The following is a 27,324-nucleotide window of genomic DNA, read 5'->3' as shown; positions in this document are numbered from 1 at the left end:
CATTCTGTAAGTTACACACACGTGTGTGATGATCACTGTGGGTTTGTGTCTGTTGATTCTGTTGAATGTGATTGTGTCTGTAGAGGCTCTTTATTCTCCATCAGCTGATCCAGAGAAGGTCAGACTAACATCTAAACCTGTAAGTAAAACACAGACAGTCAAATGTGTGCGACATTATTGCATTATCAACTTTAGAACAACTAAAAGAAACTACTTGGATGATTAAGTGAGAGATTATAATATAATACTGCGATACACGATTGTTAAAGCTGTTTTTAAACATTCAGATTTTGATTTTGCTTCTAAGTCACCATGAATGGTGATGACCCTTGACCCTTATCTATAACCCTGTATGACTGTCCTCTTTCTGTGTCACCGGGTCAGGTTTATTTATGATAAAGAAACTAGTGATACATATTTACCATTATTTTTTATTGCAATTGACATTGACAATGATAAAAGCAAAATACTGAATTGTTTGAAATAAAAAGAAACTTGAAAATATTTAATTATTGCTATAAAAACTATTAAAGAGTATTAAGAATTAAACTCTTATTAACCCTCTGGGCTTCTTCGACCGAAAACGGGCGAAAACTTGAACATTTCGAATTGTTTAATTTTTTTGCTTCATCGGATGGGGGTGAAACTTGGCGACTTTTGTTTTATTACCTATATGAACACACAAAAAAATCAAGGAGATGATTCTGATATGTTAAAGGGTCGTAAAAAAAAAAGTCACACTTAGCTTCCTCCCGCCCGAAAACGGGCGACATAGGAAATGAATGGGAAATACGAAAAAATAGGAAAACTCAGAGAAACTTTTGGTGGTACAAGCTACAGATCAGCCACTGTGCTGAAAAAAAGTGTACAGCAATGAAGGGGTGACACTCTAGAACATCAAGAGTGCAAATAAGACACCCTCCCCCCCACACACACACACAAACACACACACACACACACAGAGAAATGAACTGGTAAGACTGAAACAGCAGGGGGGTGTGGGCAATGGATAAGACACATGCCTTTGGTGTGAGAGACCCGGGTTCGAATCCACTGTGAGACACCAATGTGTCCCTGAGCAAGACACTTAACCCCTAGTTGCTCCAGAGGCGTGCGACCTCTGACATATATAGCAATTGTAAGTCGCTTTGGATAAAAGCGTCAGCTAAATGAATAAATGTAAATGTAAATGTAACAGCAAATTTTGCCCCAAACTATATAAAAATTATATAATCATAATAACTCCAAAACTATAGCAAGGAGAGTCAAAAGGTCGGTATCGTTTGAAAGAACTCTTTTTAAATTTTTTGAAAATATAAATTACATTACATTTGGACATTGTCCTGCCATGAAACGGCGGATAAAAGACAATATATATATATAATTTTTATTATGATTTTGCATATCTTTCTTATTTGTCATGGAATAACTCAGGAAGGAAATAAGGTAGGAGGAAAATTCTTTTTTAGTGAAGTCCCCCTACATGTTAGCTGCATCTGGATAAAAAAATAATAATTTTTGGATAAAGGAATCAAAAGTTACAGCATTTGGAAAAGAGACAGCCTTTTTGTACAGTCTTTGACACCCCCTCATGGGCAATTGTTTCTCCATGAAGAATATATTGTCATAAAAGCAATAGATTATGTTAATTTTGGGCTCATTTTAATTGTAATAATATGCTGTAAAAAACGAAGTGCCATTTTCAATTATCTGAGAATGTTTCATGAGCTGTATGATGTTTTTGACACATTGCAGTACATTATTTTATAGATTATGAAAAAAAAAGAAATTCTATTTATCAGCAAATAACTCAGCAATACTTAAGAGTTTTTCAAAGTGGATACATTCACTGTAAAGTTCAGACTCTAAGCTTTCAAATGACATCAACTTTGTGTTAATCAAGGCAAGATTTTTGAAAAATATGGTAAAGAATATTTTCGCAGCTAGGTGGCGCCTGCTGGCGGTACACTCGGTTTTAGAGGGATTACTCGGCACTCGTTAGGAGTTAATAAATGTAATTAGATGCATGAAAAAGCTGAGATCCTAAGCTTTAAAATGATATATAATTTGTGTTGTTCCATTCAGTGGTTGCTTAGTAATAATTTTTTTTCTTTCCGAATGGGAATAAATCAAATAAATAAATAAAAAAGCTATAGGCCGCCTATGGGCGGTTATAGGACATGACACAAATTAATACATTTTGAAGCCACTAGATGGCGCTCTTCTCACTTGAAAATTTTTTTTTTTTAGGCCTGCACTCTATTTTGATGTGAAATGTTGCATTTATTGAAAAATAAAATAAAATAAAAATATATATATTAATTCTAATGGAAAAAATAGCTCAAACAAATTATATAATTAATGCAAAGTATCATAAAAAATTCTAAAAATTCTAAATAATAATCAGAAAACATTATAGAACAAAAATATATTTGATTGGTTATCCTGGGAAAAAGTAAAGTAAAATTTTAAGGCTTCGCTCGTTTTCGGGCGGGAGGAAGCTAAGTGTGACCATTTTACGAAGAAGCCCAGAGGGTTAAACATGTTTATAGTGAGTAATTCACCATCACAATGAAAGAAAACTAAGAAACTAAATTAACTTTCAATTAAAATATGAACAGTTTTAATCATCACTACTCACCAAAGCGTCTCCAGTTTATAATGTGGATCCTCCTTCAGATCAGAGAGCATCTTGACTCCAGAATCTCCTACTTTATTCCTTGACAGATCCAGTTCTCTCAGGTGTGAGGGGTTTGATCTCAGAGCTGAAGTCAGAGCAGCACAACCTTCATCTGTAACACCACAATCCCTCAACCTGTAGAGAACAATGACACTCTTCAGTCTCTCAGTTCAGCAAACACTGATATAAATGATAAGATATATATGAATTTCTCCTTTCTTCTCAACAGATTTGTATATGAAAGCACTTGTCACCTCTTCACATCATCCAATCTTATAACTATCAAAAACATTCAAAAGTAAAATGACTTCAGAAGCTTTGGAAAGAATCCACTGAAGATTAAACATCCTTTTCAGTTACTTGATGGTAAACCTTTTTTGTATACATTATTGTTGTATATCATTCATTATTCACCACAGGAGAGAAACAGATGACATTGAGACTTATTAAATCTTACTTGAGTATCTCCAGTTTACAGTGAGGATCCTGCAGTAGATCAGAAAGCTGCTTGACTCCTGCATCTCCTACTTTATTCCCTGACAGACTCAGTTCTCTCAGGTGTGAGGGGTTTGATCTCAGAGCTGATGTCAGAGCAGCACAACCTTCATCTGTAACACCACATTCCCTCAACCTGTGGAGAACAATGACACTCTTCAGTCTCTCAGTTCAGGATCTACAGCTCAGATATGCAGAACTTCATAATCAGAGACTTAATCCACGGCACCATTAACAGGTCCAGTCTAAGGTCCAGACCCGCTTCTACAAACTGCTTGATTAGTTTGTTTCCATATCATAAAAATTACAAGAATATTCTATAACACTTTATTTAACAGTGTCCTTGTTACATCTGTTACATGAACTTACCAAAGTAATAACAGTAAATTATGCATAATTACATGCAACTAACCCTCAACCAAATCCTAATCCTACCCTAACCCTATAGTGAGTACATGTAGTTGCTTAATATTACTCAGTACTGAAATATATAATTACACTGTAACAATGACACCTTAAAATAAAGTGTAACCAAATAATATTTTTTATGCAAGTACCCAAAAATCATCAACATATCTGTATATGAACACGGTTGTCACATCTTTACATCATCCAGTCATGTTTATACTATCATTAATATTGTAAAATTATGTCAGACACATTGGAAAGAATCTAATGAAAATAAAAATCAACATTTCCATTAGTAATTTCACAGTAGATTATTATAATTTTTTTTTTTTTGTATGGCAATCATTATTTACCATTAAAATAGAGGACTATGTTGTAGGGATGGGCGATATCTTATCGTTTGCGATATACCACTGAAAATTCTCCCTACGATAAAAATTTGTCTCCTTGCGATAATAACGATAAGTCTAGTTGATGACGTAGTTTTGTGCGCGCCCGATTCACTGTTCACGTGCGGAGTGAAAACAAGCATGGCAGAAGGTGGACGTGAGGCTGAGGAGAAGCTTGTTGTTAAGCGAGGAGCTACCTCCACAATTTGGAACTGGTTTGGTTACAGAAAATCAGATGAGCAGCAAACTACCGTAATATGCAAAGTTTGCAGAAACTACAGAACAGCGCGAGCGGGAAGCGGGCACACCTCACGCGAGCAGGGCTTATATGCTCCGAGAACAGACACTGCACTAGTGATATAAAAACACACACACACACACACACAGGTCTGTTAACTTAAGCAATACTTTTAATAAGGTATTCTAATATTTTTCTGACTAACAAATTACTGACACAGTAAAGGGTAGATTTAAATAAATAAAAACGAAATTTAAATAAATAAAAAAACGAAATTTAAATAAATAACAAAAACGAAAAAAAAGAAAAAAAAAAAAAGAAATTTAAATAAAGAAAAATGAAATTTAAATAAAGAAAAACTAAATATAAATAAAGGAAAAAAACGAAATTTAAATAAAGAAAAAACCCTGAAATTTAAATAAAGAAAAACGAAATTTAAATAAAGAAAAAATAAAATTTAAATAAAGAAAAATGGAATTAAACAAAACACAACACAACTTAAACATAACATAATCTGATATTTTACAGAAGAAAATAATTTATCGTCATGTGTATCGTTATCGCAATAAATACCTGAAAATACCGTGATACATTTTTTAGGCCATATCGCCCATCCTACTATGTTGAGACTTTTATAAATCTTACCACAGTATCTCCAGTTTACAGTGAGGCAGTAGATCAGAGAGCATCTTAACTCCTGAATCTCCTACTTTATTCTCAGACAGACTCAGTTCTCTCAGGTGTGAGGGGTTTGATCTCAGAGCTGAAGTCAGAGCAGCACAACCTTCATCTGTAACACCACACTTCCACAACCTGTAGAGAACAATGACACTCTTCAGTCTCTCAGTTCAGCAAACACTGATATAAATGATAAGATATATATGAATTTCTCCTTTCTTCTCAACAGATTTGTATATGAAAGCACTTGTCACCTCTTCACATCATCCAATCATGCTTATAACTATCAAAAACATTCAAAAGTAAAATGAGCTCAGAAGCTTTGGAAAGAATCTACTGAAGATTAAACATCCTTTTCAGTTACTTGATGGTAAACCTTTTTTGTATACATTATTGTTGTATATCATTCATTATTCACCACAGGAAAGAAACAGATGACATTGAGACTTTTATAAAATCTTACTTGAGTATCTCCAGTTTACAGTGAGGATCCTGCAGTAGATCAGAGAGCTTCTTGACTCCAGAATCTCCTACTTTATTCTCAGTCAGATGCAGTTCTCTCAGGTGTGAGGGGTTTGATCTCAGAGCTGAAGTCAGAGCAGCACAACCTTCTTCTGTAACACCACAATCCTTCAACCTGTAGAGAACAATGACACTCTTCAGTCTCTCAGTTCAGGATCTACAGCTCAGATCAGCAGGAACTTCACAATCAGACACTTAATCCACGGCACCATTAACAGGTCCAGTCTAAGGTTCAGACCCGCTTCTACAAACTGCTTGATTAGTTTGTTTCCATATCATAAAAATTACAAGAATATTCTATAACACTTTATTTAACAGTGTCCTTGTTACATCTGTTACATGAACTTACCAAAGTAATAACAGTAAATTATGCATAATTACATGCAACTAACCCTCAACCAAATCCTAATCCTACCCTAACCCTATAGTAAGTACATGTAGTTGCTTAATATTACTCAGTACTGAAATATATAATTACACTGTAACAATGACACCTTAAAATAAAGTGTAACCAAATAATATTTTTTATGCAAGTACCCAAAAATCATCAACATATCTGTATATGAACACGGTTGTCACATCTTTACATCATCCAGTCATGTTTAATCTATCATTAATATTGTAAAATTATGTCAGACACATTGGAAAGAATCTAATGAAAATAAAAATCAACATTTCCATTAGTAATTTCACAGTAGATTATTATTATTATTATTTTTTTGTATGGCAATCATTATTTACCATTAAAATAGAGGACTATGTTGTAAGGATGGGCGATATCTTATCGTTTGCGATATACCACTGAAAATTCTCCCTACGATAAAAATTTGTCTCCTTGCGATAATAACGATAAGTCTAGTTGATGACGTAGTTTTGTGCGCGCCCGATTCACTGTTCACGTGCGGAGTGAAAACAAGCATGGCAGAAGGCGGACGTGAGGCTGAGGAGAAGCTTGTTGTTAAGCGAGGAGCTACCTCCACAATTTGGAACTGGTTTGGTTACAGAAAATCAGATGAGCAGCAAACTACCGTAATATGCAAAGTTTGCAGAAACTACAGAACAGCGCGAGCGGGAAGCGGGCACACCTCACGCGAGCAGGGCTTATATGCTCAGAGAACAGACACTGCACTAGTGATATAAAAACACACACACACACACACACACACACACACACACACACACACACACACACAGGTCTGTTAACTTAAGCAATACTTTTAATAAGGTATTCTAATATTTTTCTGACTAACAAATTACTGACACAGTAAAGGGTAGATTTAAATAAATAAAAACGAAATTTAAATAAATAATAAAAAAAAAAGAAAAAAAAGAAAGAAATTTAAATAAATAAAAAAATTTAATTTAAATAAATAAAAATTTAATTTAAATAAATAAAAACTAAATATAAATAAAGAAAAAAACGAAATTTAAATAAAGAAAAAACCCCGAAATTTAAATAAAGAAAAACGAAATTTAAATAAATAATAAAAAAAAAAATTTAAATAAAGAAAAATGGAATTAAAGGTCCCATTCCATGGATTATTTATATTATTTTATGTTTCCAGGGGTGCCCTTATAATGTTAGTATGTTTTTTAGATCAATTTTTTTTTATAATTTAGAAATAAAAGGCATATTTCCTAGCCTGATTTCATTCCCTGGTTTGAACACTCTGTTTGAAGGGGCGTGTCTGCTGTGAGACTTCAGTGTAAACGCCCTCTACTGTGATTGGCTGACATGCTTGCATATGAAATATCTGGCATTACATGTGGAACTATCTGGAAAACTTTTACTATTACAGCTATTATACGTTTTTACTATTACAGCTATCTGGATTAACGAATCGTGAGAAGTTTTTTAAGTATTTAGATCTATTACCATCACATAAAAGGTTGCAGTGATGAGCACTGAGCAGATGACAGTCTGTTGATCGCGTGAAAGATCTTATCATTGCAACGCAGTTTCTGCACTCACTAATGATTTCACCAATGCAAACATGAGGCATATAAATACAGTAAGAGCTTCGTTGTGCAGTGTAACAGCGTCATTGATTTCATAACGAGTTTTGGCAAGTGTCCAGATAAACTCGCGCTGTGTGATTGATAGCTTGGGCGATTGGAAAGGGATTGTTCTTTGATCGCTTTCTGTATATTAATCACAGTTTAAGTAAGATTATTTTCATCCTACTAAGAGAAACGAACGATGTGAAGTTGATCGCTACTTCCATATTAAATCACTACTTACCGCTTGCTGGAATATAGTTGAAATAGTCCCCTTCGTCAGTATGAGACGCTGAGAGAAGCCTGCTTGATATTATTCCAGGTTAGAAAAACAGTCCGTGGTGAAATGGACAGAGCAAACTAACAACTTCGAATTAAACTTTTGCGGTATCCGATTATAGATAAACATCAACCACGTCTGTTGACATTTCGCCATCAATACGCCTGTGTTCCTGTGGGCGGAGGTTACGGTTCTAGTGACATCATTAAAGCAGGATGTAGAGGGGTGTAGTCCAATCCAGCCGTTTTTTGTAGTCAACTTCTGTTAAATAAAATATCTCGCTTGGCATTGAACTTTGAGCTTTATAATTTTACAGATATTATTTATACTCTAACAACAACATTACACACTAACTAAAGTTTGAAACATGGGATCACATAGAACGGGACCTTTAAACAAAACACAACACAACTTAAACATAACATAATCTGATATTTTACAGAAGAAAATAATTTATCGTCATGTGTATCGTTATCGCAATAAATACCTGAAAATACCGTGATACATTTTTTAGGCCATATCGCCCATCCTACTATGTTGAGACTTTTATAAATCTTACCACAGTATCTCCAGTTTACAGTGAGGCAGTAGATCAGAGAGCATCTTGACTCCTGAATCTCCTACTTTATTCTCAGACAGATTCAGTTCTCTCAGGTGTGAGGGGTTTGATCTCAGAGCTGAAGTCAGAGCAGCACAACCTTCATCTGTAACACCACACTTCCACAACCTGTAGAGAACAATGACACTCTTCAGTCTCTCAGTTCAGCAAACACTGATATAAATGATAAGATATATATGAATTTCTCCTTTCTTCTCAACAGATTTGTATATGAAAGCACTTGTCACCTCTTCACATCATCCAATCATGCTTATAACTATCAAAAACATTCAAAAGTAAAATGAGCTCAGAAGCTTTGGAAAGAATCTAATGAAGATTAAACATCCTTTTCAGTTACTTGATGGTAAACCTTTTTTGTATACATTATTGTTGTATATCATTCATTATTCACCACAGGAGAGAAACAGATGACATTGAGACTTTTATTAAATCTTACTTGAGTATCTCCAGTTTACAGTGAGGATCCTGCAGTAGATCAGAGAGCTTCTTGACTCCAGAACCTCCTACTTTATTCTCAGACAGATCCAGTTCTCTCATGTGTGAGGGGTTTGATCTCAGAGCTGAAGTCAGAGCAGCACAACCTTCATCTGTAACACCACACTTCCACAACCTGTAGAGAACAATGACACTCTTCAGTCTCTCAGTTCAGCAAACACTGATATAAATGATAAGATATATATGAATTTCTCCTTTCTTCTCAACAGATTTGTATATGAAAGCACTTGTCACCTCTTCACATCATCCAATCATGCTTATAACTATCAAAAACATTCAAAAGTAAAATGAGCTCAGAAGCTTTGGAAAGAATCTAATGAAGATTAAACATCCTTTTCAGTTACTTGATGGTAAACCTTTTTTGTATACATTATTGTTGTATATCATTCATTATTCACCACAGGAGAGAAACAGATGACATTGAGACTTTTATAAAATCTTACTTGAGTTTCTCCAGTTTACAGTGAGGATCCTGCAGTAGATCAGAAAGCTGCTTGACTCCTGCATCTCCTACTTTATTCACTGACAGAGTCAGTTCTCTCAGGTGTGAGGGGTTTGATCTCAGAGCTGAAGTCAGAGCAGCACAACCTTCATCTGTAACACCACAATCCCACAACCTGTGGAGAACAATGACACTCTTCAGTCTCTCAGTTCAGGATCTACAGCTCAGATCAGCAGAACTTCATAATCAGAGACTTAATCCACGGCACCATTAACAGGTCCAGTCTAGGGTTCAGACCCGCTTCTACAAACTGCTTGATTAGTTTGTTTCCATATCATAAAAATTACAAGAATATTCTATAACACTTTATTTAACAGTGTCCTTGTTACATCTGTTACATGAACTTACCAAAGTAATAACAGTAAATTATGCATAATTACATGCAACTAACCCTCAACCAAATCCTAATCCTACCCTAACCCTATAGTGAGTACATGTAGTTGCTTAATATTACTCAGTACTGAAATATATAATTACACTGTAACAATGACACCTTAAAATAAAGTGTAACCAAATTTTTTTTATGCAAGTACCCAAAAATCATCAACATATCTGTATATGAACACGGCTGTCACATCTTTACATCATCCAGTCATGTTTAATCTATCATTAATATTGTAAAATTATGTCAGATACATTGGAAAGAATCTAATGAAAATAAAAATCAACATTTCCATTAGTAATTTCACAGTAGATTATTATTATTATTATTTTTTGTATGGCAATCATTATTTACCATTAAAATAGAGGACTATGTTGTACGGATGGGCAATATCTTATCGTTTGCGATATACCACTGAAAATTCTCCCTACGATAAAAATTTGTCTCCTTGCGATAATAACGATAAGTCTAGTTGATGACGTAGTTTTGTGCGCGCCCGATTCACTGTTCACGTGCGGAGTGAAAACAAGCATGGCAGAAGGTGGACGTGAGGCTGAGGAGAAGCTTGTTGTTAAGCGAGGAGCTACCTCCACAATTTGGAACTGGTTTGGTTACAGAAAATCAGATGAGCAGCAAACTACCGTAATATGCAAAGTTTGCAGAAACTACAGAACAGCGCGAGCGGGAAGCGGGCACACCTCACGCGAGCAGGGCTTATATGCTCCGAGAACAGACACTGCACTAGTGATATAAAAACACACACACACACACACACAGGTCTGTTAACTTAAGCAATACTTTTAATAAGGTATTCTAATATTTTTCTGACTAACAAATTACTGACACAGTAAAGGGTAGATTTAAATAAATAAAAACGAAATTTAAATAAATAAAAAAACGAAATTTAAATAAATAACAAAAACGAAATTTAAATAAATTAAAAAATGAAATTTAAATAAAGAAAAATGAAATTTAAATAAAGAAAAACTAAATATAAATAAAGGAAAAAAACGAAATTTAAATAAAGAAAAAACCCTGAAATTTAAATAAAGAAAAACGAAATTTAAATAAAGAAAAAAAAAAATTTAAATAAAGAAAAATGGAATTAAACAAAACACAACACAACTTAAACACAACATAATCTGATATTTTACAGAAGAAAATAATTTATCGTCATGTGTATCGTTATCGCAATAAATACCTGAAAATACCGTGATACATTTTTTAGGCCATATCGCCCATCCTACTATGTTGAGACTTTTATAAATCTTACCACAGTATCTCCAGTTTACAGTGAGGCAGTAGATCAGAGAGCATCTTGACTCCTGAATCTCCTACTTTATTCTCAGACAGACTCAGTTCTCTCAGGTGTGAGGGGTTTGATCTCAGAGCTGAAGTCAGAGCAGCACAACCTTCATCTGTAACACCACACTTCCACAACCTGTAGAGAACAATGACACTCTTCAGTCTCTCAGTTCAGCAAACACTGATATAAATGATAAGATATATATGAATTTCTCCTTTCTTCTCAACAGATTTGTATATGAAAGCACTTGTCACCTATTCACATCATCCAATCATGCTTATAACTATCAAAAACATTCAAAAGTAAAATGAGCTCAGAAGCTTTGGAAAGAATCTAATGAAGATTAAACATCCTTTTCAGTTACTTGATGGTAAACCTTTTTTGTATACATTATTGTTGTATATCATTCATTATTCACCACAGGAGAGAAACAGATGACATTGAGACTTTTATAAAATCTTACTTGAGTATCTCCAGTTTACAGTGAGGATCCTGCAGTAGATCAGAGAGCTTCTTGACTCCAGAATCTCCTACTTTATTCTCAGTCAGATGCAGTTCTCTCAGGTGTGAGGGGTTTGATCTCAGAGCTGAAGTCAGAGCAGCACAACCTTCATCTGTAACATCACAATCCCTCAACCTGTAGAGAACAATGACACTCTTCAGTCTCTCAGTTCAGCAAACACTGATATAAATGATATGATATATATGAATTTCTCCTTTCTTCTCAACAGATTTGTATGAAAGCAGTTGTCACCTCTTCACATCATCCAATCATGCTTATAACTATTGTCGTGGAAAATATGCAATTGTCCTGTTACAAGTATGCCTTTTTGTAATCTAGTTAACCTGTAAATAATAAAACTATATTTAATTGAAACTAAGAAGCTTGCCAGCTAAAAGTCTTTGATTTCTTAAAAACTGAACTGAACAGACCACGAAGAAGTCTTCTGACCTATAGATTGTGAGTATGAACATTCAGATGCTTGTGATTTAGGACAGATTTGACGTACTTTACCTAACCTGAGAATAATCATAAGGATAAAAGTGTCTTGAAATACGCACCATAAAACACTATCAAAAACTATCAAAAGTAAAATGACCTCAGAAGCTTTGGAGAGAATCTGATGAAGATTAAACATCCTTTTCAGTGACTTGATGGTAAACTTTATTTGTATATATCAGTGTTTCCCACAGGTTGAGAATGTGCTTGTGGTGGGCAGGGCGAAGCGGCGCTTATTGAGCGGGTTCAGAATAAACTAGTCAAACAGAGGTTTATGATCTCTATTTATTACAGACAATACTCAATATCCTTGACAAATAATTTAGAAATAATGTACAAATTCATATTATGCATAAATTCATAAAATTTTACTACAAGCATTAACAAATATTTCCATAATGAAAACTATTTACAAAGTTGACAGTTTCTGTCTGAGCAATTCATTTTTCTCTGCTTTGAAAACAACTTTCTAAGGCCTGCCTGTACGGATCGGCTTCAGGGGCAGGTGCGTTTACTAATGCTTAAGCGTGCAGCAAGGTGCTCTCCTTGAAGTTTATTTCACATGTCAGTTTTGATCTGAAATAGAAACAAACTTAACCATTTTGGAAGATAGCACAAGAGAAGATTAACTGACAATTTTCAAATTGTGCTTTCTTGCATTATGGTTTAAAATCACTTGCCCTGTTCATTGCTGAGAAGTCTCGCTCACAATTTAATATTGTTTAAGGCCATTTCGCGATTTCAGTCTATATATTGTTTAGTTTATGTTGTTTAAATGGATATCATATAGACCAGTGGTTCTCAAACTTTTTAGAGTGGCATGCCTAAGGCTTTTAACATCCTTTTGCGTACATCTCTGCAGTCACACCTTTTTCAGAAAGGGACAATATTTTTTAGGGCTGGGAGAAAAAAAATCGATTCACCTAACGATTTCACATTTAAACGATTTTAAAAGCGATTTTTTTTTTACAGAATCAATATTAATTCAAATGAAATTGCTTTATATTTGCCCTTGCTTGTAGATGAGGTTGACTGAAGTTAGCCACTTTCGTTTCGACAGAGGATGAAATGTGTCGTTATCTTTGAGTGTTGAGTGACGTAATATAAGTGGACGCGTGAAAGCGAATTGAGACTGAATGCATTGAAAAGCCCTCGCAAGACGCGCAGCGCTACTCATATGCTGAGAGAGAGATAAGACAGTAGAGCTGCACGATTCATCTTTAAAAGACTGTGATCTCGATTCAAACACCCACGTGATCTTCTTCCATTTTGTCTGTCTATTAAACCTTTGACAAAATCATATCGCAACATTCAGATCTGTGTTGCCGCTGACCCAGAGAGAGTCGTCATGAAACAGCAGTCTTTTCCTCAGAGTAGCCTATCATTATTTCTGTGATACAATAGTTCAAATTATCATAGAAGTACTGGGATAAAAATTTAAAGTTCAAATATAAACACTGATGTCTATGATAGCGATCAAAATAGAGTAAATCAGCTTTTGATTTTGGCGCTTAAAACAACGCATTTATCGATTACATTGTTTCGCCACAAGATGGCGACAAGTGACTGTTAAAAAATGAATTTGTTATTGAATCATTTATTAAAGAGAATGTAGTACTGTATGTTTCTAAAATAAGTCAGAAAAATATGATGAATTGTTTTTGTAAATATGTCTCATACATCATGTTCAGTCTGTATAAGTGTATGATTTAACTTTCCTCCATGGTCTAGTGTTAAAAAAACAAAACAAAAAAAAAACACAATATCAAATCACAATACTTGTAGATTCACAGTTCTTAAAAATATCGCAATACATATCGTATCGGCACCCAAGTATTGTGATAATATCGACTCGGGAGATAGGTGTATCGTCCCAGCCCTAATATTTTTCCAGTGCACTTTCTACTTTTACAGATACCTTTAGAAAATAAATAATGCTTTAATTAAATAAAAATTTCAATAGAGAAGTATGCAATGATGGAAACAACAAAGTGATGCTTTTAAATTTTAAATTAAAACCGCCAGTAGGTGGCAGTAAGTCACTGTCTTTATGAGTGAGTCATTGTCAAGTTCTCAGGGTTTCTGTGCCTCAATGTCTGCCCAAACTTGAAAAGGATTCAATCAACTTTAAGAGGAGGGTGCATGGAATATCTCAAAGCATTGAATTCTTCTTCATCGAATCAATTTATTGAAAATCGTTGTTGAACTGTTGTATAAAATCAATGTCACATTTGCAATCGTTTGGATATTCGTAATGTGATCACAGGAATCTTAAATCGATCTCTATGCACAGTCTGTGTCTATATTTGTTCTTCATGCTAGTAAGTGCTAAATACCCACTTTTACAAAGGTACATGGTCGACAACGGCAGTAAAGCGCGATTTGGCAAGGCAACATAATCTGAACGCTCCTATCATACCAGACACGCTGCTTGTGTGAATGCAAAAAACTTTTGACCACAAAAGATGAGGTAATTTGATCGGATGTCATGTCGGAATACTCAGAATTCCATTTTACTTCCATTTCGTTCTGTGTATTCAATGGCATCGCTCTCGAGGAGTAATTAACTGGTGAAGTGGATTTATTTATTGTAAAGTTAAGAAAAGTTATCATGAACATTATAATGTTTGAATCAGATGTCTTAACAAATGTCAGTAGACCAGGAAGATTTTGAAACGAGCCGTTTATTCATAAATACGTTAGATTGCAGTCAGGGGCGGCTGGCCAATAGAGGGCGCTAGGCCCCCAGGCTGATTGCTGATTTAAGATACAAATGTTTGACATAAACTAGCCAATCTAGTCAGCTATGGGCGATTCTTGTAGCGCCCCGCACCCATCTCTAATATGCAGGATAACAATAAAGGGAATCAGTGCGTGCGAGGCTTCTCTCAGAGCTGGTACTCTAGAAAGGTCTGGCTAGCTGGATGTTCGAGTTCAATTCCAAATGCAAATGGAAAGTTTGTGCAGTATGTTTGTTTTTGTGTAAGAATATGAATACCTCAACCTTTTAATATTGGCATTAAATAATTACTGAGTTTCTCACAGAGCATTGGTATCCTGCAATGTGTGTTAAATTGTGTTTGGGTGGTTATTAATAATAATAATAATAATTTGTATTTGTATAGCGCCTTTCCAACACCCAAGGTCGCTTTACAAAGATAGGTGAGGTGACAGAAGGGAGTACGCGGACAAAATGCTGAATTTTGCCATTGATTTAATTCTACCCCACCTTAAAATAACATTTAAACTGAGTATGTATTTCTGTCAGGTAAAATGCCATAAATGCATGACATCCGATCAAATTACCTCATCTTTTGCTGTCAAAACTGACTGCATTCACACAAGCAGCGTGGATGACCAACTTTGTGAGTTTAGATTATGTTGCCTTGGCAAATCGCGCTTTACTGCCGTTGTCGACCATGTACCTTTGTAAAAGTGGGGATTTAGCACTTTTTTTTAATGTTAATCACATTATACGAATATCCACATGAATGCAAATGTGACATTTATTTTATACAACAGTTCAACAAACGAAAGGTATTAATATTAAGTGGTGGTCATTTTAAACAGTTTTGTCAGTATTTTTTTTTTTCAACAAAATAACAGCTCCAACGAAAGCCACAGCAGAACAGCAGCATTCATTCATAAATACAGCTATTTAATTCGTTACTGTATGAATTAATGACTCGATGACTCACTCATAAAGACAGTGACTTACTGCCACCTACTGGCGGTTTTAATTTAATATTTAAAAGCATCACTTCGTTTTAACCATCATTGCATATTTCTCTATTTATTTTTATTTAAAGCATTATTTAATTTATAAAGGTATTTGTAAAAGTAAAAAATGAAAAAGGTGTGACTGCAGAGAAGGGGATAGCCTACGTAGAAGGATGTTAAAAGCAATACACATACCAAGGGCAGAAAGTAATATACAGAGGTCACTTGCAAAGTTGGTTTAAAGATACAAACAAAGATCTATAGTGACACGACAATTGAACGTTCGCAAAGACCCGCCCCCTTTAGTTACTGTTGCTATGTCCAACAAGCCACGCCTCTCTCACGCAGAGCAGAGAAAACACATGGCGGAGCAGAGAGTCCACCGACAACACACTGACAACACGCTGACAGACAGGAAAGACCAGGCTACTTTTGATATGAAACACAAAGTCTCATCCTTCAAATTTGGTCATTTTTTAAAGAAATTTAAATGATAAATACCGTTTTGTGGCTCTTTAATGTGTCTGACAGATCGCTCTAGCCTCAGTTAAAGCTGCTCGTGAACCGATCATCTCTTCCTTCTAGTTAAAGCTGCTCTAAGCGATGTTGGGTGACGTCACTTCTAATTGACGTTCGAAGTATTGTCAAACAAAACGGAGGCTAGCTCAACCCCCCCTCCTCCTCATCCTGTCCCCTGTCCTTATGACTCTCTATTACTCTCTATAGCTCTACATTGGTTTATGATTAGTTCATATCTTTGCTGATCATGAGTTCATGTAGAAATAACTATTAATTCAGGGATTAGTACATTATTATTCATGTACTGTTATTGTAAAGGGTTACCTAAGATATATATGAATTTCTCATTTTACAGTATTGCTTTGGTACGAAAGCACATGCTAAACTCATAAATATGATCATGTTTTATCAGTGTAATGATTGTTGTCAGAGTGACTTACTGAACTGATCTGGACTCTTTAACCACAGGCATCAGCTTCTGAAGAACTTCATCTGCTGTATTTTGTGATCCAATAAACTGTTTTAGCTCAAAAACATCCATCTTCTGCTCTGATGTCAGCAACACATAAACCAGAGCTGACCACTGTGAAGAGGAGAGTTTGGTTTCTCCTATTTCTCCAGATGTCAGATAATCTTGGATCTCCTGCATCAGAGAATCATCACCCAGTTCATTCAGACAGTGGAACAGATTGATGGATCTCTCTGGAGAGCAATTCTCCCTGATCTTCTGTTTGATGTACTGAACTGTTTCCTCTTTGTTGTAGGAGCAGCTTCCAGTCTGTGTCAGTAGTTCTCGTAAGAGAGTCTGATTGGACTCCAATGAGAGACCCAGAAGGAAACGCAGGAAAAGGTCCAGATGTCCATTCTTACTCTGTAAAGCCTCATCCACAGCTCTCTGATGCAGCTTAGATAATGAAGGATATTTCATCTGGTTTAAGATTTTAGTAAAGAAACTTTGTTTGGTTGTGTCAAACACATTTCTGTTCTCGTTTGTAAAGTGAATGTGTGCATATAGAGTTGCTAGATGTTCCTGGATGCTCAGATGAACAAAGCAGAAGACTTTCCCCTGATACAAGCCCAACTCCTCTCTGAAGATCTGAGTGCACAATCCTGAGTACACTGATGCTTCTGTCACATCAATGCCACACTCTCTCAGGTCTTCCTCATAGAAGATCAGGTTGCCCTTAACAAGCTGCTGGAAAGCCAGTTTCCCCAGTTTGAGAATCATGTCTTCATCTTTCACTCTGTTCTCATAGTCCTTCCCATGTTTGATGTTGGTCTGAATGATCAGGAAGTGTGTGTACATCTGAGTGAGAGTCTTGGGAATCTCTCCTCTCTCTGCTTCACTCAACATCTCCTCTAGAACAGTGGCTGAGATCCAGCAGAACACTGGGATGTGGCACATGATGTGGAGGCTCCTCGAGGACTTCAGGTGTGTGATGATTGTATTGGCCAGACTCTGATCACTGATTCTCTTCCTGAAGTATTCCTCCTTCTGTGGCTCATTGAAGCCTCGTACCTCTGTCACTCGATGGACACACTCAGAGGGGACGAGATCTGCTGCTGCTGGTCTGGAGGTGATCCAGATGAGAGATGAGGGAAGCAGATTCCCCTTAATGAGGTTCATCAGCAGCTCGTCCACTGAGGCTGATTCAGATATATCACACAGTTTCACTTTTCTCTTAAAGTTCAGAGACAGACGACACTCATCCAGACCATCAAAGATGAACAACACTTTATATTCAGCACTGGATATTTCCATTTCTGTTGTTTCAGGGAAAAAGACATGAAGAAGATCTGAAAGAGTGAGTGTTTTGTCCTTCATCAAGTTGATCTCTCTGAAAGGAAGTGGAAATATGAGCTGGACGTCCTGATTCTCTTTCTCTTCAGCCCAGTCCACAATGAGCTTCTGCACAGAGACTGTTTTCCCAATGCCAGCGACTCCCTTTGTCAGCACAGTTCTGATGGGTTTGTCTTGTCCAGGTAAAGGTCTAAAGATGTCATTGCATTTGATCGGTGTGTCCTCTGTTTCTGCTCTCCTGGATTGTGTCTCAATCTGTCTCACCTCATGCTCATTATTGATCTCTCCACTTCCACTCTCTGTGATGTAGAGCTCTGTGTAGATCTCATTCAGGAGTGTTGGGTTTCCCTGCTTTGCTGTTCCTTCATACAGACACTGAAACTTCTTCAGCAGATCTGATTTGAATCTGCTTTGGACCAGTGAAAGAATGACAGATTACAACATAAAGAGAAAAGTTTTAAAGTTTTAGTAAAATAACAACACTCTCTAATTAAATAATTACAAGCAACAGTGCTGTTGGTCTATATATCAGTAAAACTGTTATTTGGCCGTTTGCACAAGCCTCTAGGAATTGGATATTGATATGAATTTCATTATTTGATTCTGTTCTCAATTCAAATAAATCTGGAAATATCTGAGATACATGTACATTTTGTAGGGAAAAAACTCTCATCTAATGCAGTAAACTATACAGTGGACCTGCTTCACTTGATCATTACTATAATATTAAAGGTAAAAATGAGCAAGAATTGAGTCCAAATTATTGAATTCAATAAATCAACATTCAATTTAATCTGAAAATCTGAAGGCCGGTTTAATGAACTTCCATAACCTGCAGCTCCTGAACTTCCTGAAAGAGTTGAGAGGCTCTGAAAGTCTTTGAAATACTGATGGTAACAAAAATCAACTCTTTTTAATAGAAAAAGAAATGTGACCTGACTCAGTTTGAGTTTCTAATTTTTCTAATTATTTGCAATTAGTTAACATATTTTAATTAACAATATAACTGACACAGATTTAGATATACATTAAATAACGAATACATCCCTAACAGGTTAAGATCATAACTCTCTAGTGTTCTTTCTAGCTTACTAATGAACTACTGTACGACCACTGTATAACTTTTCTGAGTTAAATGTAATGTTACTTAATTCACAAGCTGTTTTATCTCTCCAAGGTTGAAACACATGTCAGTAAGTTGTACCGTATACCTCAACATATATTCTTGTGTTCATGGTTCATTCATGTTTATTTCATGCTATAACTAGCAATAAAGATATGATTGGTTCTTGCTGCCGTTTAAAGGAAGAGTTGATAAAGCGTCTGATAAATAATCTGTCATGCCACATTAAAGAGCGACAAACCGTACGTCTGCATCTGTTCTTGTTAGTCCCTGATTAGTTAACCTTCATCCACCTGTGTCTAGTTACAGTAGTTCCCTCGTTTACCCTGTGTATATATTCTCCCGTTCAGTTCTGTCCTCGATTATTGTTCGTGTCTATGTTAAAACATGCTGTTGCTTGTGTACATTATCTTTGTTTACTATCTATTTACTTTATCTATTATTAATAATGGATAGTCTGAGTACAGTGAGTTACTATCAGGATGAGTCTGTCTAGATAGAAATGTTGTACCTCATTTGAGTTGATGTTTGTCTCCTCTTAGATGTCATGTTGTCCATAGACTGGTCGCTCCTCATGGACACACAGCTGGACTCTGGAGCCTGTGATCTCTGCTGGGGGAATCCACTTCAATAGAATACAGACAAGAATATATACAGTTCATTTTACATGGATAGATTGGTTCTCTATATGAGGTTTATCTACATTTATCCATCCATCTGTCTATTCAGGTCTTGCAGTCTCTACTAATGAGCTGATGAGCTGAAACAGGTGTTTCATATGAGGGAGACATAAGTAAATGTGTAGTGGTTGTGTTAGGGGCTCCAGAGAAGATCAGGGAAGAACTGATCTAGTCTCTCTAGACAAAAAATGTTGTACCTCAGATCAGTTGATGTGTGTTTTCCTTTAAATGTTATTGGCTCTCCCATAGACGCTTCACTCCTCATGGACACACAGCTGGACTCCGGTGGGTTTGATTTTTGTCTGCAACTTTGGCTTCAATAGAAAACAGACAAGAGTTCATTTTGGCAAGGTTTTTTTTTTTTTTTACATCCAGATGCAGAAAAGCTTCAGAAAATGTTGAAGAGAGATTACAGTGTACAAGGATCATTTCACCTGTTTATTGACATAGATGTGTGCTCTTTTAATAGGAAAGTGTATAAAGACCCTGTGTGAGACGAGACCCTCAGGGCACCAACTATATCTAGAGGTGGAAAGTAACTAATTACAAATACAGTTACTTAATCAAGCTCAGCGCTTTTCAAAGTTCTCTGTCTGTCCGTCAAACATCAGGACTGAAGCTCTGGATCAGCTGTGAGAGGAGACCTGATCCTGTGCTCGACTCCTGCTATTGCAGCGCTTTATAATAGTGTGAGTTTTGATAATAAGTGGATGTTTGCCAAATTATGCCATACATGCATTATTTGTGTGTGTCTGTGGTCTCTGTCTGTCTAAACAAAAATGTTGTACCTCAGATCAGCTGATGTGTGTTTTCCCTTAAAGTTCATTGGACTGGTCACTCCTCATGGACACACAGCTGGACTCCGGTGAGATTGATCTGTCACCCTTAAAGCAGGGCTCAGTAGCTTCGGGATTTCTTCGCTGTATTCTCGCTTTTTGCTCGCAGGTTTCTCTCTAGAGCTCCCCCACAGCTTCGGAATAGATATTTGACAACACTGTTGTAAAAACTCGTTGGCGATTCTCAGACACCAGAGGCTAGTAGATCAACGACATCAAAGCAGATGGGACATTCTTTAAAACGTCTTCTTCATTCGGGTTCGGACAGCGTGAGGGAGCGCAATAATGACAGCATTTTAGCAGATTTCTTTTGGCCGTAAAGCAAATGTTTACATCGCGAGACCTGATATCACGCGATACTTCCTGACGCGGCGGCCCGCCGGCTCAAAGTTGCATGTGCGTATTTTCCGCTCACGGGCACCAGGGGGGTGCGAAACGACCACCATTCAACCCGAAATAAGTAATATAACCATTCCAATGACTCCGAAGCTGTTCAGTTAAGGTAAAAAAGTTACTTAGTTCACCTTTAAACTGACTTTAATAGAGATAACAGAATAGAGACAAGAATCAACTTGGCTGATTTAACATGAAAATAAATCTCACATGAGAAGGTTGTCTATTAAGACAGTGTGTTGAAGAGTGATGAGACTGTCTAAGGATAATGTCATATATCATCTAGCTGTCTACTGTATCTGTGTGTCTTTGGACAGTGTTTAAAGACCCTGAGTGGCTCCAACTACTGTATATCCCGGCACCAGAATATGATAGAGACAACAGATCACTATTTGAAAATATTTCCATATGTGGATGTGGCTCTTTCCTCCTTTCTTGTCAACAAGTGGATTCAGAGCCACCACATTAGCAGCGCCGCCGGTTGTCATATCTCAGTGTTTTTAGGTGTGTAAGTGAATGAAGTTAATGTCGTGTCTGTGCTCGACTCCTGCTATTGCAGCGCTTTATAATAGTGTGAGTCACTGAGTTATACATGCTTACACACTAGTATCATCACCTATTTCTGTATTTTGATAATAAGTGGATATTTGCCAAATTATGCCATACATGCATTATTTGTGTGTGTCTGTGGTCTCTCTGTCTGTCTAAACAAAGATGTTGTACCTCAGATCAGTTGATGTGTGTTTTCCCTTAAATCTCATTGGCTCTGCCATAGAGGCGTCACTCTTCATGGACACACAGCTGGGCTCCGGAGAGATTGATCTGTCACCCTTAAACTGGCTTTAATAGAACAACAGAATAGAAATAATAGAGTTATTCTCTACCAGAACCAATATGGCTGATTTTACATGAAAATAAATTCCACATGAGAACGTTGTCTTTTAACTCTTTCCCCGCCAGCCTTTTCTGTTTAAAGTTACCAGCCACCGCCAGCGTTTTAGACCATTTTCACAACATTTTCATGGTCCCCAGAATATATTTTTTAATGAATATCTGAACATTCAATATATCAAAAGAAAGAACAGACCCTCTCCCTTAAAAAAAAAAAGTTTTATTTACATACTAGTTTTGATTTATATGCTGTTTAATGTTGATGATCGTGTTATTTTGCATAAGTATATGATTACATATGATGTTTGTACGTTTTTTTCCAGCACCAGAATGAAATTAACACAAACTAATGAAATGAATACTCTTGCTAGTCAACTGGAGATGTTTCGTGTGTATTAGGGACATCCGTGCTGCGAGATGTTTCAAAAAGTGGTGGGGACAATATCGACCCCGGCAAAGAGTGGTGGGCACATGTCCAACTCGCAAATTACGCTTATCTTTGTTGCACTATCTGCCAAACGGTGACAGTTTAAAATTGGGACTCTGAAGCAAAACTGTCATGTGTATTTTTCCAAAGTTTGCATGTCTGTAACTCAAGAAGTTCTAAAGATATCCTTTTAGATTTCAGTTCTTAGCAAAATTGTCTTTTGATATCTTTTTTGATATTTTTCAGGGCCTATGTGGTTCAGTTCAATAAATGTATTTTGTTTTCCTCTATTAAAATAAATGCATAGAACAAACCTGTCTGAGAGCCAAAAAAATGGTCTTTTTCCAGAGTGTGCATGCATGTAACTCGAGAAGATCTATCTATCTATGAAATGTTGTACCTCAGATCAGTTGATGTGTGTTTTCCCTCAAATCTCATTGGCTCCTTCATAGACGCATCACTCTTCATGGACACACAGCTGGGCTCCGGTGAGATTGATTTCTCCCTGTGGTTTTGACTTCAATAGAATAGAAACAAAAGAACAGAGACAAGAATTCTTAATTATATTACAGTACATGTAGAGAAACCGCACATAGAGAATCAATCCATTCATCTTTTACCATTGCTTTTTAATCTGTTGTTGTGTTTGTGTTTCCCAATAAGTGACAGTGTTTTCCCTTGATATTTTTCCAGCAGCGGTGCGGTTACGTTTTGTTACGAGGGCATGCACCTCTGGAAGATATATATTTTTTTAAATAACCCCTTAAACCATGAGTTCTGGGGGGGCATTAATGCTGACACGCATACACGTGGCCAGATGCTGTCATATCTCAGTGTTTTTAGGTGTGTAAGTGAAGTTAATGTCGTGATATTACTGATCATGTGAAGATTTTGCAGCGCCGCTGCTGAATACATTGTAGGGGAAACACTGAGTGATGTAGTTGTGTTTAGTTTGGTTGAGTTTGTCAGTGTTGTTCTGGTCCAGATTATCAGTGTTTTGTGTGTCAGTAGATGTTAGTGAAACATCAGGACTGAAGCTCTGGATCAGCTGTGAGAGGAGACCTGATCCTGTGCTCGACTCCTGCTATTGCAGAGCTTTATAATAGTGTGAGTCTCTGAGTTATACATGCTTACACAATATCATCACCTATTTCTGTATTTTGATAATAAGTGGATATTTGCAGAATTATGCCATACATGCATTATTTGTGTGTGTCTGTGGTCTCTCTGTCGGTCTAAACAAAGATGTTGTACCTCAGATCAGTTGATGTGTGTTTTCCCTTAAATCTCATTGGCTCTGCCATAGAGGCGTCACTCTTCATGGACACACAGCTGGACTCCGGTGAGATTGATCTTTCACCCTCACATTGACTTTAATACAACAACAGAATAGAAATAATAGAGTTATTCTCTACCAGAACCAATATGATTGATTTTACATTAAAATAAATTCCACATGAGAACGTTGTCTTTTAACTCTTTCCCCGCCAGCCTTTTCTGTTTAAAGTTACCAGCCACTGCCAGCGTTTTAGACCATTTTCACAACATTTTCATGGTCCCCAGAATATATTTTTGAATGAATATCTGAACATTCAATATATCAAAAGAAAGAACAGACCCTCTCCCTTAAAAAAAAGAAGTTTTATTTACATACTAGTTTTGATTTATATGCTGTTTAATGTTGATGATCGTGTTATTTTACATAAGCATATGATTATATAAGAGATCGCTTGTTTTTTCACCTTCGTGCCTGTGCTTTGATCAGGAGATAATACTCTTTTAGGAGATGTGTAATAGCGCCCCCTACCGTATAACAGTCAAAACATGGAAAGCCAAAACATTCCCTCAGTGGCGTGTAAAGAGTTAAAGATATAATATAATAATGCTATAATGCAAAACTCACCTTTACATGGTGTTTGAACATAAATGTGTGTCGGCAGTGTGTGTACACACAGAGGAGTCATAATAACGTACATGAAAATGTAGAAAGATTGGACACAGCTGTGCATCAGCAAGCATCATAACAGAGAGAGGAACCTCAAGGATTATCCAGGTAAATGTGTGCAATTGCTGGGTTTCAGTCACGGCGATTCTAGACGGAGGAAGTAAACATGGAGAATACGTCTATGGAGAAAACCATTGCGGGGAGTCCGTATCGTACGGATTTAGATCCAGTTCAAGACATATATACAAGGAGTTAATTAACAGATATGTTGGACGTGACCCGTTCCTCATGAAGATGAGTGAGTTTTCGGTAGAACTTCAGGATTTGCCGACAGTGGAGGCTGTTGACATCACCAACTATCTGGTCCTGCAATGTAGCCTCTGCACATTCAGACCGTCGTTGTTGGTCTTCCTTGAGCTTCATCAGGGTTTTTCCTGGCTCAAAATGAGGCGGAGGTGGTAAAATCCTAATAATGCATTTTAATAATAAGGTAATTAAATTAGTATTTTTCGTTGATCATCATATAGCCTAATGAGTTTCCCACATTATTTTTGTGGGTGGAGCCTGGTACCCCTAGGTACACAACCACCCTATAATGGTACAAATCCATCCACTCTTTTTTGAATCTCCATAAATCATAATCTGTGCCTCAGAAAAGGCCATTTGCAGATGCTACTTTTTGTGACGTTACAAAATGCCTAGGCCCCGCCCACTAATGCTGATAGACCCCGCCCTCAGTGATCCGAACACAGTAATTTTCCACGTGCTGGAGCAGCTGTAGTGATGAGAAAAATGTCCCAGTTCCCTACTAAGAAAGCCAGGTGTGTTGTTGGATGTAAGAGTGAGCATCAGACTCTTCATTTACTCCGGGCAACTGAGCCACTGAAGACACAGTGGATTCATTTTGATTATGATGGGAATCTGCTGCTCAAGTTACCTAAAATCCTTCATGTCTGCGCTAATCATATTACACCAGACTGCTTTGTGAACAAGGGTTAATACAAAGCAGTTTTTTTCTTAATTTTTTAGGGCCAATGTGATTCAGTTCAATAAATGTATCTTGTTTTCCTCTATTGAAATAAATGGATAGAACAAACCTGTCTGAGAGACAAAAAATAGTCTTTTTCCAAAGTCTGCATGCATGTAACTCGAGAAGATCTATCTATCTATGAAATGTTGTACCTCAGATCTGTTGATGTGAGTTTTCCTTTAAATCTCATTGGCTCCTTCATAGACGCATCACTCTTCATGGACACACAGCTGGGCTCCGGTGAGATTGATCTGTCACCCTTAAACTGACTTTAACAGAATAGAGACAATAATCAACTTGGCTGATTTAACATGAAAATAAATCCCACATGAGAAGGTTGTCTATTAAGACAGTGTGTTGAAGAGTGATGAAACTGTCCAAGGATAATGTCATATATCATCTAGCTGTCTACTGTATCTGTGTGTCTTTGGACAGTGTTTAAAGACCCTGAGTGTCTCCAACTACTGTATATCCCGGCACCAGAATATGATAGAGACAACAGATCACTATACCAACCCTGGCAAACACACACAACACCCTGTTATGTGCAGAGTCTTCTATAACATTAAGATCATATGAAGATTGAAGTACCTGAATCCTGGAGAAGAATCTCCATGTCTGAATGTGTGTGTGTCGTCCATGATTCATTCAGTCTTCATGGAGCTGCTCGAGTAAGAGATCAGAAACACTCATTCACACACACTCAAACACAATACATTTCATTTGACATTTTCTTCAGTGTGTTTATGGTGACAAAACTAATCAGATTTCTGATTTCTAATCAAATAATTATCAACATTTAATGTGATTTTATCAATCATGTAAATTAATGTTCAGAACTGGTATCATCAGAATCAGCAGATTCTCTTCTTCAGTCAGATCTGTAGCGTTTGCTCCAGTATTTCATCTGTGTGTTTAAAACAGAAATATCTGTTCAATAGCCTATTTGTTCAAGATCTTTTCCAACTATTTTAAAATAAAATGTTTCCTATTGATTTAGTTTAATTAAATTTTCAATAAAAATTACATCATATATAAAGGGAGATTGTGACAACAGCACTCTTTATAATTGACATTCATTTACACAGAAAGTACAGTTTAAGAAACAGAAAACAACAACAACAACAACAAAGTTTAAAACAAACACTACAGATGTTAAAGAGAAAAGTGTTACAACACTGTGGTTTCAAGAAAGTTTGGCTTTTAGTAATGAAACAAAAAAATTAGACCTACATAAAGTGTATTTTAACATATAGGGTCTCTAGGCTATATGTCTATGTCCGATTATTGATAAGTAAAAAAGAATAGTATAAAAATGAAATGCATATTAAGAATTTCATGTATAATGTACTTTAATATTTCATAGTTACTTACGTTAGTGAGGAAGTAAGTTAATTTCCATGCGCCACACAGAAAACTTGCTCTGAATATAAAGTTATTAAACACCTCGAGGCTCGAGTTTTCCATCAACAACGCGTTAAATCAAACTTAATACAAACATCACTTGATAACGTTAACTTACTTGGATGATTCGTTGTTCTTATTTAAAGATTCTTAAACCCGGGTGTAAAATGGCGCTTGTAAATAAGGCTATGTTTACACGTGGATAGCTATTTTCATAAATGGACATTTCACCCCTCTTCGTTTTCAAAAATAACATTGTGCACACGAACCTGTATGCTGTCAAGAGCATGCCAAACCTGTAGGTGGCAGTGTAACGAGAAGCTCAAGCCCACCTTAGCCAATCAGAATCGCGAAAATAGTCACATTCTGTGACGTCGCTGCCTAAATCTCCGTTTTTCTCAGTTTTACAGGCAATAAATATATTATTACAAATAAGGTCAAGGAAATTTAATTTAAGATATTGCATACATTTTACCCTGCTAAACATTTTCTATCCAAATTTAACAAAGACATAGATGTAAATTGTTCATTTTATTTTTTGCAACCAGAAACTGTAACGTTAC

At 36.4% G+C, this 27,324-nt stretch overlaps 1 protein-coding gene across 11 annotated transcripts; it reads right to left on the bottom strand.

The window, feature by feature from the left end:
* On the bottom strand, positions 1-26,990 carry LOC311300279 (NACHT, LRR and PYD domains-containing protein 3-like). Of its 11 annotated transcripts, XM_084424469.1 has the most exons (20): positions 26,880-26,986; positions 26,732-26,780; positions 25,949-26,020; positions 25,510-25,626; positions 23,637-23,753; positions 22,783-22,899; positions 21,788-21,904; positions 20,033-20,149; positions 19,667-19,780; positions 16,672-18,441; positions 11,456-11,629; positions 10,960-11,127; positions 9,246-9,419; positions 8,744-8,917; positions 8,248-8,415; positions 5,352-5,525; positions 4,856-5,023; positions 3,138-3,311; positions 2,642-2,815; positions 1-137 (listed from the first exon to the last, which is right to left on the bottom strand). In XM_084424469.1, exons 3-20 carry the CDS (start codon positions 25,996-25,998, stop codon positions 125-127), a joined length of 4,080 nt encoding a protein of 1,359 aa, XP_084280595.1. In that variant the 5' UTR covers positions 25,999-26,020; positions 26,732-26,780; positions 26,880-26,986; the 3' UTR covers positions 1-124. The 11 variants fall into 11 exon arrangements, 10 of the variants coding, with proteins under 10 accessions (XP_084280595.1, XP_084280597.1, XP_084280593.1 ...); XM_084424471.1 differs by lacking the exon at positions 26,732-26,780 and having other exon boundaries at positions 25,949-26,023; positions 26,880-26,990; XM_084424467.1 differs by having other exon boundaries at positions 26,732-26,989.
* Between the last annotated feature and the right edge of the window lie 334 nt (positions 26,991-27,324).

This window comes from Rutilus rutilus (genome assembly GCF_951802725.1).
Source record: "Rutilus rutilus genome assembly, chromosome: 11".
NCBI classification, from domain to species: Eukaryota; Metazoa; Chordata; class Actinopteri; order Cypriniformes; family Leuciscidae; genus Rutilus; species Rutilus rutilus.
This window is presented reverse-complemented; position numbering and strand designations above follow the sequence as displayed.

Excerpts from the sequence above, each read along its gene's own strand:
- LOC311300279 (XM_084424471.1), bottom strand. The coding sequence starts at position 25,998 with ATGGACGACACACACACATTCAGACATGGAGATTCTTCTCCAGGATTC. Across the intron at positions 21,905-22,782 it reads CACACATCAACTGATCTGAG|CCAGTTTAAGGGTGACAGAT; the intron begins GTACAACATTTC and ends GTTCTATTAAAG. Across the intron at positions 11,630-16,671 it reads AAAGAGTCCAGATCAGTTCA|GTTGAGGGATTGTGATGTTA; the intron begins GTAAGTCACTCT and ends TGTTCTCTACAG.